This window comes from Hakea prostrata, chromosome 2 (genome assembly GCF_041222555.1).
Source record: "Hakea prostrata isolate BN-2017 chromosome 2, UWA_Hpros_2, whole genome shotgun sequence".
Lineage (NCBI taxonomy): Eukaryota > Viridiplantae > Streptophyta > Magnoliopsida > Proteales > Proteaceae > Hakea > Hakea prostrata.
The window spans coordinates 5,990,025-6,010,217 of record NC_142601.1 but is presented as its reverse complement, the minus strand read 5'-3'; the positions used below and the strand labels follow the sequence as shown (position 1 = coordinate 6,010,217).

The 20,193-nt window shown below is 36.0% G+C and overlaps 1 protein-coding gene across 3 annotated transcripts; it reads left to right on the top strand.

The window, feature by feature from the left end:
* The first annotated feature begins 6,647 nt into the window (after positions 1-6,647).
* LOC149023476 (serine/threonine-protein kinase PCRK1-like) lies at positions 6,648-11,564 on the top strand. Of its 3 annotated transcripts, XM_089144004.1 has the most exons (7): positions 6,648-6,737; positions 6,951-7,048; positions 7,489-7,526; positions 7,643-8,050; positions 9,068-9,328; positions 10,007-10,129; positions 10,594-11,564. In XM_089144004.1, exons 4-7 carry the CDS (start codon positions 7,670-7,672, stop codon positions 11,116-11,118), a joined length of 1,290 nt encoding a protein of 429 aa, XP_089000130.1. In that variant the 5' UTR covers positions 6,648-6,737; positions 6,951-7,048; positions 7,489-7,526; positions 7,643-7,669; the 3' UTR covers positions 11,119-11,564. The 3 variants fall into 3 exon arrangements, with proteins under 3 accessions (XP_089000130.1, XP_089000131.1, XP_089000132.1); XM_089144005.1 differs by lacking the exon at positions 6,648-6,737 and having other exon boundaries at positions 6,909-7,048; XM_089144006.1 differs by lacking the exons at positions 6,648-6,737; positions 6,951-7,048 and adding an exon at positions 7,070-7,331.
* Positions 11,565-20,193: the final 8,629 nt, after the last annotated feature.

Genomic DNA, 20,193 nt, shown 5'->3' with positions numbered 1-20,193 from the left:
TTTGGTTGATGGACCTAAAACTTAGTTGGACCTAGTTTGAAGACTTCCCTCCATACTAGGTAAGTAGTACTATGTATTGAAAGAAGCCCATCCAAAAATATTGAAGTTAGGCCCATTAAATCCCTATTTTTGAATAAGCTGTCCGAGCAGTGGCATTTTGGTAAATATCTGTTTTGAAGGTTTTCAAAAGCTTTATTTCTTTTAATTTCGTGGTAAACTATTTCCATTATGTTTCTAAACCTTTAGATAGTGTGGGATCGACCTTTGAACTTCCTCTTTGGCAACCAATCAACCAACAGGGTCAGTTTGGTTAGTTTGGTGAAACCCTAGTAACTCTTGAACTCTTTGTGCTATTTAAAAGGGGGAACTCCATGTGTTTCACTCTCAATCTATTTCTAAGCCTTGGGAGAACGTGGGAAGATCCCTAGAACCTCTCCTTCGAAGTCAAGGAAGATCCTCTAGTATCGTGCTCGGGTTTCTTCATCGGTTTCTCTTCTAAAAGGTTGGTATTCAATTCGCTTCTTCTTTAATTCATTCTTTCTTCTCTACTTCTGATTTTCTGATCATGAGAAGGGTATTACACTACTGTAATGACCTCTTCTTTAATTCTATTAGCCCTAGAGTGAATTCCCCAATTCACTCTATGATCTTGAAGCCATATGGCGATGATCCTTGAATTTGATTCCACCAAAGCTCTTAATGATACTTTCCCTAATTTCCTACCTATCTTTATTATTGTGGGGAAATGTCTCATATTATTACCATGACCTTCCCTTGTGTCCTCATGATTGAGGAGTTGATCCTTGTTTTTCCTTGGATCAATTGGCAACCCTTTTATTTTCTATTAATTCTTTGGACTCTCCCCAAAACCTTTCTTGATTGTAAATTCTTTGCCCTAAGGGTGAATCTTTATTCTCCCTAGTCTTTTCGTGGGATACACGGATTCTTGTTAGTAAATCCCTAATTGTATGATTTGAATTTGTTTCCCTTCACTTTAATTGAGAACCTTATTTTCTCTCATTAGTAGACCCTTCCTAATTCCATTCTTTATTTTGAAATACTAATGAGATATTCCTTTATCTATCTTGGGTTGTTTTTGTGAGAATTAATTATGGGTAACTCTCATGGGAGGTAACCAACTCTTATGAGAGGTAACCATATATGAAACCCTATTGTTCTTTTATCTGTTGGAAACTCCCCAACACTATTTCAGATTGTGCATTCTTTGTTTCTCTTTCCCATGGGTGAATCTTGATTCTTTGTTTCTCTTTCCCTTGGGTGATATTTGTGTTAACCTATACTTGATCATCTATGTTTTCTTGTTTTATTGGCTATCAATTTATTTCCCTTCATCCGGTGCTCTCAACCTTTTCATTGGGAGCCAAAAAAAGGGTGAAATCCTAACCTCTTGGATCAAACCAAGAACCCTTAGTTTGATCTTGTTAACAGCCAATCAATGTGTTTTCTTTGCTAAAATTGTAACCTATCATTCTCTAATTGTTTATCCTTGATCACACTATATTTTCTTCATGATCCATGTTTAACCTAATTAGGATTTCTAATTATTCTTTCTTCGTTCTTGTTCTTGATTGAGATCAGGAAGAAGATGATGCATTCTTGCAACCATCTATTCCATGATCTCATTCTATTCTTTGAGATCTATGATCATCATCATGATCTTAACCCTAGCTCAAATAAATTCTTTGAAACCTTAACCCTAACCCTTGAATGATCTTTCTGGAAACCTCTTGTAACCTTCCATGTGAGGGAAACCTCATGGGTAATGTTTCTGTTAACATAAACTAGATTTCCTATGATTTCTTGTTATTTTCTTGATAACAATCATTCCCTCTCTTTCCGTGATCATAACCTTTTCATGAGCCATATGTTATGATGAAACCCTAACCTCTTTGTTACAAACCTATTATGATTGATTTTTCGAACTATGATCTCCCCCATGTCTTCATTTGGGTTAGGTTGTACTTGGTCTTCAACCCCATGAGCAAAGCACCCTTGTATAGCAATATACATGGGGGCGGTTGCTAGTGGCGGTTGATTAAACCAAGCGACCGCCTTAAGTGACCACCCGGTTCTGTTTTCGAGGTTTTGCCCTATTTTGCCCCCTGTTCGTTATAAATAGCATCCCTCGCCCTATTAACGCATTATTATGTTCGGGATTGCTATTTTGGGCGATTAGGCGGCAGTGGAATCGTGTAGGATTCAGGTCTAAAGTGTTGTTAATGATATGAAACCTTTTCTCTTCTATTCTTGGTGATTCTGATTAAGGTAATGAATCTCCATCTGCAATTCTCTTCTTTTTAACGTCTAATTGATATGAACCCATCTCCTTTTTGTTAGTGGTTACCCAATTGATTTGTTGTACTCCCTTTTCAATGTTCTTGATGAGATCCTTTCCAGAAACGAATCCCTGCATTTGTTAATGGATAGATCCAGTCAAGGGGAGAGTTTCTGGGTAATCCATTTATGATGTTTGTTAGTTTTCCCTTCACCTAGTGTCTCTTGGAGTGTTAGATTCGAGACTTTGGCCATGATCACTCGAAATCCGGATTGAAAACGGATGATCAGAAGCCTGAGTTTCGGATATGAAACTCTCTGTTTTTGGGGCGGTCACTAGTGGCGGTCGCTCAACCTAAGCGACCGGCTCAAGCGACCGGCCGGTTTCCAATGTCTGTGTAAGTTTGATTTTGGATTTGTTTTGACTCTTGGCTCTTTTATATTCTTGTAACCCTCTATATAGGTGTTCTCTGTTTCAAGTAGAAGTCTTATAATAGTTTCTGGAATTCAAGTTAGAAGGATTTTACATAATTACAGGTAAGGACATGCATTCTTATTTATATGCAATTACATATACATGATGATTCTGTTGTTCTATTTACTATTCTTTGATCATGTAACTTGCTGTAATTGTATAAAGTATGTGAATCTTATTGTACACTTGTTGTTTGTGGTATTCATTGATGTACTTCATCTTTTATGATATTGCACAACTGTTCATGATATGATAAAGAGTGTTGTAGTGTGATTGTGATGGAAGGGGTATTCCATTGGGATATCTTGGCTTGGGATATCAGAAGGTTGTGGAATGGGACACATGCCTGCTGATGTCTCCAGCACTATCATGATTACTTGATGACATACTTAGGGAGTCTAGAATTGCATGGCTAGGTACCCCACATGCTATTACCCTTTCGGCAGGGGAATTGAAGCCGGGTGACCCGTGACAATGGTGACGTGACTATGTTTCATCCAACAGCGGTAACCAGTCCGTGCGGAGACTCAGTGGTCCACTGTTGGTCATGTAATGGTAGGGTTGCATATGTTAGGGTTGGGCTCATGGACGTCCAAGGAGCGGACCGGGTGTCGCGAGGAGTCATGAGAGCATCCGCCCCAATAATATGTGGATGACCATAGGGTTAAGGAGTGGAGTCCAACAGAGGTAGCCAGTCCGTGAGGATTCACACTCCTAGGTTGCGAAGGATACTGAACCGAGTTGGTTGGTGCCATAGGGGAAGTATCTGGACTTCATATAGTATGTTACCATTATGACCTTGCATTGGATTAGAAACCCCGACATGCGCCGGTACTCATTGCCAATGGTCGTGGTGAGAGAGTGTTGACTTAACCCCCAGCCACGGTTTTGAGAGCCGGTGTGGACTTACCCCTTTGCCCAGGATCCCTACAGAGGTAACCAGTCCTTGCCGGATCGTAGTGATGAGACTTACCCAAAGGAGGGCTGGTGTATATCTTAAAGCATGTCAGCCATTAGAGACTTGCATAGTTAGATCTTAGTAGCATTCATATTTTCGCATATCATCCATATCATTTCATATGTGCATTCGTGGATTGTATTGACATATATATGAGAATTGCTTGTTCCTTCACCGAGTTCGTTGGAACTCATTCCTTTCATTGTATGTATTATATAAACTGTACAGATGGTTGCACAACGTCGGAAGTTGGAGATGATTCGTATGAAAGAGCCTTCTCGTTTGAAGCTGATGTGGCACAGACAGTGGTACATGGACTTGCAGAGCATGAAGCCTCCTGAAGATGAAGATTATCTAGTTATTTATTTTGCTTCCGCTGAACTCGATATTACATTTGATTCTTGATTCTTTCCTTTGATTATTTCTTGGATATTTATCGGAGTATTTGGACTCCTGTAACCTGTTTATTAATTATTGCACTATTCTTGCTCTTGATTATCTCGTATTTGTATTTATTATTATTGATAGACTAAAACCATGGATCCCGTGACGGTCACATCCGCGGGGTGGGGGGGGGGGGGGGGGGCGGGGGGGGGGGGGGGGGGGCGTCTGTTCTCTGCTTTCTTTGAATCTAATTCATTCTTTGATCCAGATGTTTCTTTCTCCTTCTCTTGCCCGCGCGCCTTCCTATTTCATGGTTTCAATTTGTTCGTCAAGGATTCCTGCCTATGATTGTCTCGCTAGCTTTGGGGAAGCCTTGAGGGCCATCATTGTTGAACTATCCGAATTTTTTTCCAACCCTGATTTATTCTCTTCATTTTCTCTCTTGTGTTATTCCCAGCCCTTTTCCCTTTGTTTCCCTTCCTATTTCTGAGATTCACTTCAAGTAATAGAGAGTTTAGCCATTGATGGCTTTTTTGGCTTTGGGGGAAAGCCATGAGAGCTATCGATTTTGAACTCTCTAATTATTTTGGAGTCTAATATGTTCTTCATTCTTTATCTCATTCTTGTGCTGCTACCTACCCTTGCAAATGTGATGCTGCTGCGTTGGTCCATGTTGCAAAGTATGGCTATGGATATCTTGTGCTATGTAACAAGTTTGTTATTATTATTGCCCTTAAATTCTTGCTTGGCTCAGTGTCTCTTTGTTTGACCTTGGGCCTCTTTGCTTTAATTGTTGCTAGTTGCTTGGCTCATTGCCTCTTAGGTTGCTTGTTAGTTGAGGCATTTTTCTCGCTTTGTCTGGCTTGTCGGTTGCTTGTCGTTTGTGCTATTGTAATTTTTCTTTTTGGAAATGAATTATTTAATCATCCAAAAAAAAAAACCCAACCTTTTGGAACTAATCAGTGAATATCATCTCATTCTAGCACACAATGGTGGACTTCCAAGTGTAGTTACCCTCTTAATGTTCTTGCTAAGAGATGGTCTGGTTTTCAAGTTTTTATCATCTTTGATTAAAGGTCCCATTCAGTAATTCGAAACCTGATTCAAGTTTGTATGAAAAGGTTGAATTAACAATCAAAAAGCCATAAAGTTTGATCCACTTTGGCATGAATTGTATTGGAAAAAACCTATTATGGACCAGCTGGTCCTGCTGAACCAAACCCATGCAGTTCCTCAACTATTTTTTGGCCAACAAGAGAAAATGTTCATTATATAAGATGGTTAAGAGACATGGAGTTTGAATAGACAAGGGAGGGGGAGACACTGACAGAAGGTGGTACTCCACACCAATGACAAATAAGTTTGAACTTCCTAGCTCCCTTAGCTAGATAATCAGTAAGGGGGTTGCTAGATCTAGGAATGTAATGGAAATAAACATACCTAAAGTTAAAGACAAGTTTTGAGACCTCTGATAATAAGCCTTTACACATCCAATCTAAAGAGGTAGAAACACCTAATAAAACCTGTACTGCAAGTTTAAAATCATAATGCACTTGAATATCAAGAGCCCCAATCTGAAGAGTTAAAAGCAAGCCATTTCTAATGGTTTGAAGTTCCAAGATATCTGTCGAGGCACCTTCAATGCCCCTAGACTGAACTGCTACAAAGTTGCCTTGCAAGTCTCACATAATACAGCCTCTCCCACCAAAATGAGTCACTCTCCCAAGAGCCATCTACAAAGATTTGAAAAACATCAGTAATATCATCTTTATGAACTATCTGTCCCAGAATCCTTTATCCCCTTTGCAATTCCTGTCCACGATAATGCTGAATTTCTGCATATATAGCATTGAATGAGCTAAAAGTATACATAATAAAGGGAGTTAAACCTTTAAATAACATTGAGTTCCTGGTCTTCCAAATACACTACATGAAAGAGCTCTATATTTGATCTAGATTATTAACATTATCATAATCTTTAAAAGAATAATAAATGAAACTAATCCAATCATGTAGAGTGTTGCCTTGAAAATTAGAAACATCAATTCTAAGCGGGGATAGTCACTAACACTCCTTAGCATGTGAACAATAAAGAAGGGCATGTTCAACACTCTAAATAGCTGAACCCCAAAGTAGACAAGGGGGTTTGGGAACAATTTCGTCGAAATTAAGATTTTCCAATTGCAAGAGCGTGCACTCCTCGACGATGGACCCAGCAATCCATTATCGCTTTAGACCTTAATGGTAGGTTGTTAGTTAATCACTATTGTTTAACATATGATTAGCTTAGAAAAGGCAAAATCTTCAATTAGAAAAGGCTTAATGGAGGATTGGGATGTCTAGAAGTCGTTGCATTGACTATGACTTGTATGATTCACACCCAAAAAAAAAAAAGACTATGACTTGTATGATTAATTTTAATTTATTTAATTCTATCTAGTAAACTTAACTTAACTTAACTTAACTTAAGCTTAAGTTAATTATATTGGGTTTTCAAAAATAGAAAACTCCGTCAATGGACGTGATAAGCTTGTTGATGTGTTTGAAACTTTGAACAAGTATATCAAAGCCAAAGAATTTTCTTCCGTAACCTTCGTTTTCCCATTCGAGGAAAGATCTCACTGGGTTCGTCTTCTAAGACCCTTTCTCTGATTAGTCAGTCTTTGTTAAATTACTGTACTTTATTAATTATTGTTATTCATATTTTATTTTTTATTTTTTAGAATTTTTTTTTTTATATGGGTGTATCGTCTTTATGCTGGTTGGTGACCTGATTTCTAGCTGCCGTGTAATGACTTCATATAGATCTTGAGGTACTCATAGTCTTGTTGACTACAGGTTTCTTCTGGGCTCTTGAGTTTTCCTTCTAAAGCCGTCAAAGTGAAGATCTATGGTGGATGGAGATGAGTTTTCAGAATCAAATTGGAACATAAAAGGTGAGCTTTTGAACTTTGAAAAGCAATTTTTAGGATGCTTTATGGGTTTGAATGAGAGTTATTGGTGTTGGGTTGTAAATATTATGCATACGATTGTGTTTCAATGGAGAGAAGCTTTATCCAAACAGTTTACGATCTCGAGTGAAGTTAGTTTTCTGGACAAGCCCTTAAGGGGATGATCCTTAGAGAGTCAGAGCTGGTTGTCAGTGATTTCAGAAACCCAATTATTTGAATTTTGAGTTGATGAAGAAGATAGTTTTCCCTGAGTTATTTCTTGTTTCAGGTAGGTTCGCCTTTTATTCCTGGAGGGAGATGGGGTTGAGTGATACCTGCATTTAGTTGGGGGTTTTGAGGAGAAAGAAAGGCTTTTTCGTGTGGATTGTTTCAGTTCATATGTGAAACACTTTTGATTTTACTGTTTATGTGGTTTTGTTATGCAGGTGCCTGAAGAGGTTTTATTTCCGTTGTAGCTTTTAAGGTTCGTTTGAATTCTTTGGATTCTGTAATTAGTTAGTTTCTCATTGTTTCCTCTTGGATGATTTTGAATGTCTCTTTACTTATGTATTTTTGTTTTTCCTACTTTTGGATGTTCAGAGGATAAATAGTGTTTTGGTGGACGCTATGAATTGTTTCTATTTCTCTGGTGCGGATAAGAAGGATGAACCAAAAACTATGAAGTCTACCTCGGTCCTTTCCTCTGCTTCCTTGTCCACTGATCGTGAGACGAGGAGAACTGGGTCTGAGTTAAACTCATTGAATGCCTCGGAGATGAGCACAGAATCACTTGGGCGCACTGCATTTCCAAGTTTTTCTCAGAGACCCAACAATCTCAGAGTTTTTACATATTCTGAGCTGAAGGCAGCCACTAGAAATTTCAACAGGTCACTTATGATTGGGGAGGGAGGGTTTGGAAGTGTTTACCAGGGTGTGATTAAAAATTCTGAAGAACCCCATAACAAAATGGATGTTGCTGTTAAACAGCTAAACAAGAGAGGATTGCAGGCAAGGTTTCTTCCTTCTGATTTATCCTTCTTGTAGTATTATAGATTCTAAGTGTAAATTAGATTCTAAATGTATACTTCTATAATTTTATGCATTCGATGAAATGTAGAGGCTGCCTTATTATAATCATCTTATGAAGGACATGAAATGACCAACTTTGCAAGACTTAGGAACTGTTAATTATCTCTTATGGTTCTGTTTGCATAGCAGTATATCGTTATATATTGGGTTTGACAGAATTCTCACTCTCAGAGGATTGGGAAAATGTAGTTTCACGCCTAGCAATCTTAGTTATTATTTTGGGGACCACAATTTGCTCAGTTCTGTAAGAAAATCCAAGATCTTTCAGCTTGAGTTATAAATTATAATGCATGATAAAACAGGGTTAAGAATCCAAAGGAAAAAGATGTCTGATGTTCACGGTTATTCACTTTTAGATATCTTTTCCTGTACCAAAATATCTTTCTGAATGAGATCCATCATGTGGTAGCTTCTTATGGTCTTACCCATAAAATTCAGCCTAGTAGTTCTGAACTGCAAGGTAAGTAAGATCATAATACTTCATGAAGTTACAACTTTTGTATTATGATCATGTTGTGAACATGATTTTTAGTATTTTGGACAAGAGCACAAGTTTTAAGCAAAATTAGTGACAACCTTGAGCAGATATAGTTGGTTCTTTAGTGTAATTGCCTCTTGGATATTGGAATGTTCTACTGAAATCCCTCAACTGTTGAAACTTGACTGGGATCTATCTCTTTGCTGGTATACTGCTGCTTTTTGAGTTTTCATTTTCAAATCCTTTATGATTATAAGTTATGTTCATTTGAAGAATTTTGAATAATCTGCCTAAACTAGTGTTTATTTGGCTAGACTCTCTTTCTGGAATCCCGTTATTACTCTGGAAGCAGGAATTCTTTGTCAATTAAGTTGGTCAATTTCTTCTGAAGTGTGCTTAATTCTTAATTTTCATAATTTATATTGTTTATAATTTTTATTCCTACTTATTATCAACAGGGACACAAGGAATGGGTAACAGAAGTAAATGTCCTTGGTGTGGTTGAACATCCAAACCTGGTGAAACTAGTAGGCTACAGTGCTGAGGACGATGAAAGGGGAATCCAGCGGCTTCTCGTTTATGAATACATGCCCAACAAAAGTGTGGAGGACCATCTATCACCTCGGTCATTGGCAACACTTCCGTGGGCCATAAGACTGAAAATTGCTCAAGATGCAGCTCGTGGCTTGACATACCTCCATGAAAAAATGGATTTTCAGGTAAGTTTAATTTCCTGTTTACTACATTGTTTTGATGATAGATCTCCCATACCCCTTCTTTCTCTAAATGAAATAGTACCATGATGTTAGAATGCCAATTATGATGTAAAGTTTACATTTCTTTCACACCAATAATTTACTTAATATATTGGACACTGTGGAATATGGTTATTGATTATTAACAGAATGTGTTTTTGTGGGTACCTGTTAGAGTTTATCCTTGTTAGGGTTTGACTTGGAGTGATTTCTCTCTCCCCTACCCTCTTTATATTGATAGCAATGCAATCTTGCACACCCCAACAGCACCCCCTTCCAAAATAAAAAAAGCCAGCGCTGCCAAGAAAGGACTAGCTATTGCAGTGGCAGTTGAAGGTTGGCTTTGCTATGAGAACAAAATCTAATTTATTTTTGAGGAGTCTAACTGAAATTGAATAGTTGGAGTAGTTTCATTACTGAGACTTTGTAATTTCTTATTGTATGCTACTTATGTAAACAATAACTACTTTGTTTAGAAGAGAGAAACTTCGGATTTAGAAGCTTCATTATCTTCGATGAGCCTACGCAGTGGTGAAGACCTGTCTTTATCTTTATTGGCATAATATATTCTCTGATATTCGTCCACATAATTTCTCTTTATAGTGTTACCTTCCATAAACAATGACATCTTTGCTTGAACAGATAATATTCAGGGATTTTAAAGCTTCAAACATTCTGTTGGATGACCAATGGAATGCGAAGCTATCAGACTTTGGATTGGCAAGGCAAGGCCCTTCAGAAGGGTTAAGTCATGTCTCAACAGCGGTATGTGCAAACACATTGAGTATGAATTCGTTGCTTAATTTATAATTATACCTAGCTCCAGATCCCCCCTTCCCTTTCTCCAACAAAAAAGGAACTAACTATCAATATGCTATTGTGATGATGCATGTCACTTGCTAATATATTGGAATCATTGTGGTTCTGTTTCTCCTAGACAAGTAGACATTGTTTATACTCTACAGTGAATAAGAGAATAATTAATAGAGTTTCTTCATAGGTCAAACAAATCACACCTATTTTGCATAAAGAAGATAATTGAACTGCACTCTAGCATACAGAGTCATCTAAGAGGCCTTATTCATGCAAATGGTGTCGAACATTGATCCGAAATAAGTTTTTGTATAGGTTTTGTTAAAAGATGGTCCACAGTTCCTAAATGTTCTTTCTGTGAGGTCTACACCAAATTTATCTGCTTTTAACATGAGTATTACATTTCTGGAAAACAGGTTGTAGGGACCATTGGTTATGCGGCTCCAGAATACATTCAAACTGGACGCCTAACAGCTAAGAGTGATGTTTGGAGCTACGGAGTCTTCTTATATGAATTAATCACAGGTAGGCGACCATTGGACCGTAACCGCCCCAAGAGTGAACAGAAGCTTTTGGAATGGGTGAGACCATACCTGTCAGACATGAAGAAATTCCGGCTCATTATTGACCCAAGGCTTGAGGGGAAGTATTCCCTTAAGTCTGTACATAAGCTTGCAGCTGTTGCAAACAAATGCTTGGTGCGGCAGCCAAAAACACGCCCTAAGATGAGCGAGATATTGGAGATGGTGAACGAGATTGTGGCTGCAACAGATGTTGGAAACCCTGAACCACCAATCAGCAGTTTATCACCACAAGGTGCTTCGGAAGAATCTAAAAAGAAGGGATCCAACTCAAAGAGAAGAAGACTTTCAGATTTAAGATTTGGTGAAATTAGATGGTCATCTTGGCGTACATGGGCACCAAAGCTTATAAGAACATGATGACTGGAACAAATATTAGCATGGGAACCTTCATACTTATGTCTGGTGTTTCTGTGAGGATTGAAGAGCTTCCTTGCTGATGGTTATCAATTCTACTGATGACAGATATGATGTTCCCTTAGAAGTTTGTTTTGTTATGTGAGGCAATCTTATGGAATGTTTCATTTTCCGGATAAATAATGGATACTTAACAAGGCGTATCTTCCAGTCAAGAGCACAACCTGCTCTGGAGTATTGTGAGGATTATGGAGGCTGTTCGTTTGAAATGGAAGCTACTTCCTGCTTGCAATATATTATAGCTTCAGGTGTAATTAGTAGAAAGTAACCAGTTGTTAATCAGATGAGAATTTGTAACAGTTTTAGATGAGTGATGTACAGCAAGTGATTGTTTGCAGGGCAAAAGATCATAATATAGCAACTGCCAAGCAAGGTATGGTTCTTTTCTATTTCCAAGAGCATTTCCAGAACAAATAAGCTAACCTGATCATCATTTAACACCGAGCAAGCGTTAGTATGCGTTTGGTAAAACCTTTTAGATGAAGTTGGACCATTCTTTGAGATTCTTCATATCATGTGAAGGTATCAAACATGTTTTTCTTTTTTTTCCCACCTCACTTTAAATTCAGCAAATAAATGATGGGATAAAGTTAATATAAGACCCGATAAAAAAGTGATAAATAGACAATCTCTAATGAGAAGCCCAAACCCTAAAAGTTAGACCCAAGCCTAACTCTTAGTTGTGAATCTAATCAAACATCCTTTACACATAACCCCGAGGGGTAGTTCAGCTAGCAAAAGACCAACGCTTCCATATAGGAGGTCAGAGTTCAAATCCCCTAGGGTCAGGGCAAAGTTCATTTCTATATTAATTATATAAAAGCTCCCCTGAGGATTTAGAAGAAAAAAAAATGCAAGTGAGGTAATTACTGCTTCTCCTCAAATGTCCCCTCGGTGGTAATCATGCGTTGATTGGCAGTGGTAATGACAGATTACGAGGCATCGTGAGTAACTATGAGGAGTGAGGTGGTTTTGGCTTTGAAAATAAGAAGTTCAAACATTACCATATTTTAGGATAATATGATCATATTAAAATTATTTTACAATCCTACGTGACTCGGGGTTAATGGTGAAGGGGGTATTTGCAAAGGTTTCAATTTGGTTTTGATTCATTCTTTCAAATTTGACATTTTTCCCCAGTTTCGTTTTTATTTCCAATTTTGATATTTTTCCCTCAAGGATGTCAAAAAAAAAAAAAAAAATACAGACACCAAGAATGCACCTAAAACTTGACACAAAATCAACAAATCCTAATTCTAAATACAATAAACTAGATTCCAAATGTTAATACTTGAAGTGTTAATACATACCTTGTCCTAAATCCTAAAATCAAGGCTCCAAACTCCAAACACCAAATAGATACAAAAAATTGTCTTAAGGCCAAACTTTGCCACAAGAACCCTCCCTAATACTGAAAACCTCAAAACTAAACTCTAGGATCCCAAAACTTAAGTAATAGCGAAGGCCTTACATCTACTCTGCTACCAAAAACCCTACAAAATTTTAAATTTCAATAAATCTTCTCAACCAAAATCTCAAACCTTGAAATGTACATGTAAAACTCAAAAACTAAACTCATAAAAACAAATTTTAACCCCTAATGTTAATAGTTGAAATTTAAATCCAATACCTTTAACCAAAACATTGAATCCTAAGTGCAAAGTGCTAGACCTTAAATCTACAATAAAATCCTGAATCAAGAATCTTAACCCCAAGACTAGTCACATTAACCATACAAAATTCAAACAGAATCACTCGACTATTCACCTAGTACCGTTCGCTGAATTCAAATTCAAGATCTTGATTTTCAGTCCATCCTAAGAAGCCCTTTAATACTTGTAACACCATACACAATGCCAATCTTAGATCCTCCATAGTTTAATCTAAGAGCCAAAAGTTTCTTCTCTGCATAGTACACCTAAACCAATAGCCAAGAACTAAACTGTAAATCTAAAACAAAACTCTAAACATCAAACTTCAATTTAAAATTAAATACTTAAACTGTATATCCTTCAGCCTAACACCAACATGGAACCCATAACAGTATAACGTAAGCCTTAAACCCAATGCCATATTCTCTAGTCTAGTTATCAACCGAGAACCAAACCTTTGGGAAACCTGAACAAAAAAATCAACAAAAGACCTCAAACCCAAGTCTAGGGCGTAGTCCTCAATTATAAAATTAAAATCGAAAAACAAACCCCAAATTTCTTGACTCCAAACCTTTGTACATAAACATTAAAAAACTTGAGCCTTAAATAAAAGACCCCCTAAAAGTCAACAAAACATCAATTGAAATACTAAATGACCAAATCTCAAACATTCAAATTTAAGAGGATGACCTGAAATTGGAACACAAATCTCCAACACCCCCCCCCCTCCTAGTCAAAGCCTAAAGCTAGAATGATAAACCAAACATTCTAAAATCCTAGGCTATTAATATAGTACTGCATAGTGAAGCAAAAACTTTCAATCAATAAACTAAATCCTTAATTCAAACTAGTATCCAATTCACCACTCAAAACAATGTGCCTGACTCCCAAGCCCCAAATCGTTTATTGAAAAATAAAACCCTAGGAAACCCTAAAGTCCTAGACTGCCATTAGGTTCATACCAATCCCAAACCTCAAAATCAAACCTTGAAATTCAAAACTGAAATTGTTAGTCTTGAAATTTATTCCATGGTCTTGTTATGTAAGCTCTAAACCAAAATCCTAAACCCTAGCTTCAAATATTAAAATTTTAAAGCTTGAAGAACCACCCTTCCCCACCTCCCCCAACCTTTTTGTTCCCCAACCCCAAAAGAAAAAAACCTAGACACTAATTCTCTGGAATATAAATCTCAAATCAAAACCTTTTATCTCAACTCCATACCTTAGAACCCTCAAACTCTACCTTAACCACATACCCAACATCTCAAACTATAAACTTAATCCCCTTACTCATTCTCTAATCACATAATGAATAACTAAAATTAAAGTTCAGTCACTCTCACATACTAGTATGTAATATTATTTAGTTAATTCAAAGCTAAATAAAAACCATGAGAACCGATCCTAAATTTTAGATCCAAAAGCCCCATCTCCCAAATCCAAGCTTCCACTTGTAAAACTTAAGCACCAAGTCATAAACAAGAAAACCATTAAACCTATTCCTGAACCAAAACACCAATAATTTAAACAACTAATAATAATCCAAAGCTATAAAACTAGCAATTAAAAACTCTATCCTCAAACCATAGACAGAAAAAATCTAAATGCAAATACCATACTCAAAAAGAGAAGTCTTGTTGACCTTAAGGCTAATAAATCTTAAAATACTAATGATAAATCTTGGATCCATTCTGTTAACACCTTCAACCTAAGAGCTTGAAATACTTAACAGCGAAATTCCAAATCCTAATCCTAAACACAGTCCTTAACCCTAAAAAAATGCTCTAGACACCTAAAAGTCTCTATGGTATGACATAACACCCAACATACTACTAACCTAAACACCTTAAGACTAAATCCTACTTCCCAAAATCAGCAAGTGTAACAAGACCCAACACATAACCTAAGCTATAAATCCCAACATGAACATTAGACCTAAAAACAGCCTAAAAAATAATTCAGTAATCTCTATCTTAGAGGCAATCCTAAACACCATGGATATAAATAAGAAAACCTACCCAAACCCTATGCCATAATTACTATGATGATAACCTAAACCAAAATTCTTAAAACAAAATCATGGAAAATATCCCCAATTTTTCTGTTGAAATCTTCATAGTGAAGACCGAAATTGCATACTTAAACTTGAAAACTCAAATAAATTCCTAGTCTGAGCTCGGAATTTATCTTGTTCAAACATTAAACTAAAAGCTTGAAGAGTAAAGAAAGGGGAAAGAAATTAAGCTTAAACACTAAGTCCCAATATCTAAAGTCTAAATCAAACCCTTTGCTCACCTTCATATTCTAGAATCCTCAACACAAACCATAAATTCTACCTTACCCCAAAATCAGCTTTCAAACCTTAAGGCAAAACCTGTAAATCCCTACCTCTAAAGTAACCAGAACACAAACCTAGAAAATGTCGTAACCTCAAACCCTACACAACCAGAAAATCGTAAGTCTAAGTATAGGAAACCAGATTCTAAATCCTAACACCTAAGATACCAAAACTTTGAAACAAAAAAATAGCCTAAAACTTTGTCCCAACATCAATTTCTACCCAAAATTGTACAAAATAAATCCCCTATAACCCAACCTTCGGAAACTTGAACAAAAAAATCCCAACTTTTTATGCATAAATTTTCATGCCATGAAGGAAAATCACCAAGCTTGAAACTTGAATGCAAACTCAAAACTGAAATTCCTAACCCTATGATCAATGCATCCTAGACCAAACTCCCCTTGCCTATATAGTGTTAATAAAATCCAACACTAATTTCAAAATGTAAAACCCAGAGCTTAATACCTAAATTCAAAGACACTAAAATCCTTATGCCTAATACCCAAATGCCACTAGGCCAACATACTACTATGCAATATTTGAAGTTCAAATAGAACCTAGAACCTCAACAACAATTATAGGTTTCATACTCTAAACCTCAAACCTTAATAATTATAAATCTCAAATTCTCAATACCATGATAGCGATAAATCAAAATACGAATCGAAAAACGAAATATCAAACCCAATCCAATCTGAACCCTGCAATCAAAATTTCAAATCAAAACCCTAAGTTATCCTAACTATAAATGCATAAATTGAAATTGCAAATTGATCAAAAATAAATTTCCAAAACCTTTTTCTTAAAAGCTAAATCCAAGTATGAATTTGAACCCAAACCCAACTCACCTAACCCAATTATGAATCCCTAAATCCCATAATTTTAAACCCCAGACCTAATCTTTAACTCAAACCCTAAACTTGAACCACAAGAACCTATGTCCTACAAAATCCTTGCAGAAGTCCTAACACCAAAACCCACACCTCTAAGCCACAAACATTAAACCCATAAAACCAATCAAAAGAGAACATATTGAACCCTAAAATTGAATGGTAAAAACCCTAACTCCAAAATGTTTAAAAATCAACGAAAGACCTCAAACCCAAGTCTAGAGCGTAGTCCTCAATAATAAAATTAAAATTGAGAAACAAACCCCAAACTTCTTGACACCAAACCTTGGTACATGAACATTAAAAAACTTATGCCTTAAGTGATAGACCCCCTAAAAGTCAATAAAATCAATTGAAATCCTAAATCAAGACGCTAAATGATCAAACCTCAAACATTCAAATTTAAGAGGCCGAACTAAAATTGGAACACGAAACAATACCAAATCAAAAACCATAAATCCCAAACCCCAAATCGTTTATTAAAAAATAAAACTCTAGGAAACCCTAAAGTCCTAGATTGCCAGTCTTTAAATCCTAAAACATTAATGATACTGAACCATTAGATTTATACCAACCTTAAAATACACTAAATTTTAAAACAACGATTCTTAAAAATCTAGTGCATTAAAGCTTGGATCCCTTATCCGTATTCCTTAAACTGTAAATTTTGGACCACATGACCCCAAGATTCAAAAACTAGTCCCAAAGAATTTTAGTTTTACCTAATACACAATATCTCATGCCGAACTCTACATCCTTTAACACCATAAACCAACAAAAAATATACTTCAAACTCATTTACCCTTAACCCAAAACTTAAACTTAAACCCAAACACTATCAATGAACCCCAAACTTACCTTCACACTAATAAAATAGACTTAAATGCCTTAAATCATAAACTCAAATCCAATACTTTAACTAAAACACTATAAACCATAGTATCTCAAACACGATCCCAAATCCTACAATCCAAGCACTAAATTCGAAGCTCCAAAAACCAAACTCAAAATCCTACAACCAAAACACCGTAAATCATATTGTCATAAACTTGATCCCTAATTCTACAATCAATCATGCATCTGAAGCTTCAAAAACCAAAGCCAAAATCAAAATCCTACAACCTGAGCCCTAAGACAAGCCCAAATCTATATACTAATACCAAAACCTACAAAACCCTTAAAAAAAACACTATTACTAAAAATCATTGTATCATAAACATGATTCCTAAGCACTAAGTGAATGGTTTGCATCCGTAACTTTAATGCAAACCAAAAACCCAATCATTCATCCAAAGCTCCATAAACCAAACCCAAAATAAAAATCCTACGACTTGAGCCCCTAAGACAAGACAAAATCTATATACTAATAATACCAAACCCTAAAACCAAAACCTAAAAAAATTAAAAAAATTAAATCCTAATTATTCTAAATTTAATGTTATTAATGTTATTCACTGAGATCCCTATACCTAAAAACTCAAAATTATAACATTTAAACTAGAAGAACTTTATCCCTTCATCTTAAAAAGTATACACCGGACCCCAAACCCCAAACCTCAAACCATAAAACTTAAATTCAAAGTGCTATAAATTAATTCACCAAGAAACTATCTTAGCCCAAGCACCAAGCCTAAATCTTGTATCCAAATAGCCTTAGCTTCCGGCTCAATTCCTCAACCCAACCACTATAAATTAAGTACCTACCCCTAAATATGAATAAAAGAATATCAAACCCTAACTACAAAATTGATTGCAAACACCGTTCATGTAAAATCCCTAAATCTTAATACCTTAAGTTGTAAAAGACAAACCCAAGACCCTAAACATGGACCATAAGATACTAAACATCAATTTCCTAAAACTACGTGTAAGTATCAAATTTAGAAACCTTCAAGCCTAAAACCTATGCCCCTAACTCAAAGCCGAAAGCCCCCTAGTTCGCAACCCTAATGTAGACATTAAACAATAAACTCACTTGTTATGCCTGCATCCTAATGCTTTATAGACTAGAATCACAAACCTTCGAAACCCGAACTCAGAGACGCAAAACCATATTTAAAGGAATCATGTAATCCAAACAGAATCACGTAATCCAAACAAAGTGTAAGCTAAACCTTCACCCAACTTTGAATCACTCACTCCCAAATTAAAACCTAGAGCCTAATTCCTCTATTGTATTCCTTACAGCACCCAACCCTGAGTTTAAATCTTCATCTTCAAAAAGCCGAAAGCCCAAATTCGAGTAACCTTCCAAAACTAAACCCTAACAAACATAAAACCACCAAAAAATTTTGGTCCAATTCAAAGCGATTATATATGTTGAATTTTAATGTCAAGTAGATCTAAACTCTAAATACAGAGTCTTTTAAAACTCAACATGAAACTCAAAAGTTGAAAACTAAATGAAAAATAGAAACCCTAAATGAACCCTAGATCTCGAAAATCTAAAACCTAATTTTAATCTTCCAAAAGTTCAACCTTAAACCACAATGCCATGGTTCATTAAGAATAATACCAAGGGCTTTCTAAACCACCAACCTTCAACCCCGAAATACTGGAAAATAATTAATTAGTAGTACCTTAAAGCTAATCTTATATTATATTCTGAACATTAACCGCTAATCCTCGAATCGTAACTAATCTTGGATGCATTTTGCTAATATCTGTAGCCTTAGTCCTTCAAACACTTAACACCTACATTCCAAATCCTAATTCTAATTCAACCCAAAACCCCAATCAACTACCTAAACACCCTTAAATTTTCTATAGTGTAGCATAATATTCAAAACCTACAAAAGACTATAGGCCATAAACCCCAAATCCACACCTTAAAACTATACCAAGCAAGATACCCTAAACTAGTAAGCGTAAACAAACCTCGACCAAAAACATAACCTAACGTAAAACTGAATGTGTTACATCAAATTCAATTCCTAAGGTATAAATCCCTACCAATACAAAACCTAAAAACTAGCCCCAAACACATGCCATAATCTGTATCTTAGATACCAATCCTTAATGCTTTGAATATGAAATACAAAACCTACCCAAAACTCCCACAAAAAAACCTACCCCAACCCTAAATGCCATGAGCTCCATTGGAGTTACCAACCCTAAACCAAAATTCTAAAAACAAAATCCTGAATAATAAATCCGTAACTTTTTTGCCTAAATATTAAAGACTAATATCGCAAACCTCAAAATCTAACATTGAAATTCAAAACTGAAATTGCTAGTCTTGAAATTTATTCCATGATCTTGTTATGTAAGCTTTAAACCAAATTCCTAAACCCTAGCTTCAAATATTAAAATTTTAAAGCATGAAGAACCACCCTTCCCCACCTCCCCCAACCCGTTTGTTCCCCAACCCCAAAAGAAAAAAGCTTAGACACTAATTCCCTGGTATATAAACTTCAAATCAAAACCTTTTTTCTCAACTCCATACGTTAGAACCCTCAATACAAACTATAGACTCTACCTTAACCCCATACCCAACATCTCAAACTATAAACTTAATCCCTTGACTCATTCTCTAATTGCATAATGAATAACTAAAACCAAACTAAAATTCAAGTTCAATCAATCTCAACTTACTGTAATATTTATTTCGTTAATTCAAAGCCTAAATAAAAACCATGAGAACCAATCCTAAATCTTAGATCCAAAAGCCCCATCTCCCAAATCCAAGCTTCCACTTGTAAAACTTAAGCACCAAGCCATAAACAAGAAAACTATTAAACCTATTCCTGAACCAAAACACTAATAATTATAAACAACTAATAATAATCCAAAGCTATAAAACTAGCAATTAAAAACTCTATCTTCAAACCATAGACAGAAAAATCTAAATGCAAATACCATACTCAAAAAGAGAAGTCTTGTTTACCTTAAGGCTAATAAATCTTAAAATACTAATGATAAATCTTGGATCCATTTTGTAAACACCTTCAACCTAAGAGCTTGAAATACTTAATAGCTAAATTCCAAATTCTAATCCTGAACATAGTCCTTAACCCTAAAAAAAATGCTCTAGACACCTTAAAGTCTTTATGGTATGACATAACACCCAACATACTACTAACCTAAACACCTTAAGACTAAATCTTATCAGCAAGTGTAACAAGACCCAACACAT

Coding starts and splice junctions, on each gene's coding strand:
- LOC149023476 (XM_089144004.1), top strand. CDS start 7,670: ATGAATTGTTTCTATTTCTCTGGTGCGGATAAGAAGGATGAACCAAAA. Junction 8,051..9,067: donor TAAACAAGAGAGGATTGCAG/GCAAGGTTTCTT, acceptor TATTATCAACAG/GGACACAAGGAATGGGTAAC. Junction 10,130..10,593: donor TAAGTCATGTCTCAACAGCG/GTATGTGCAAAC, acceptor TCTGGAAAACAG/GTTGTAGGGACCATTGGTTA.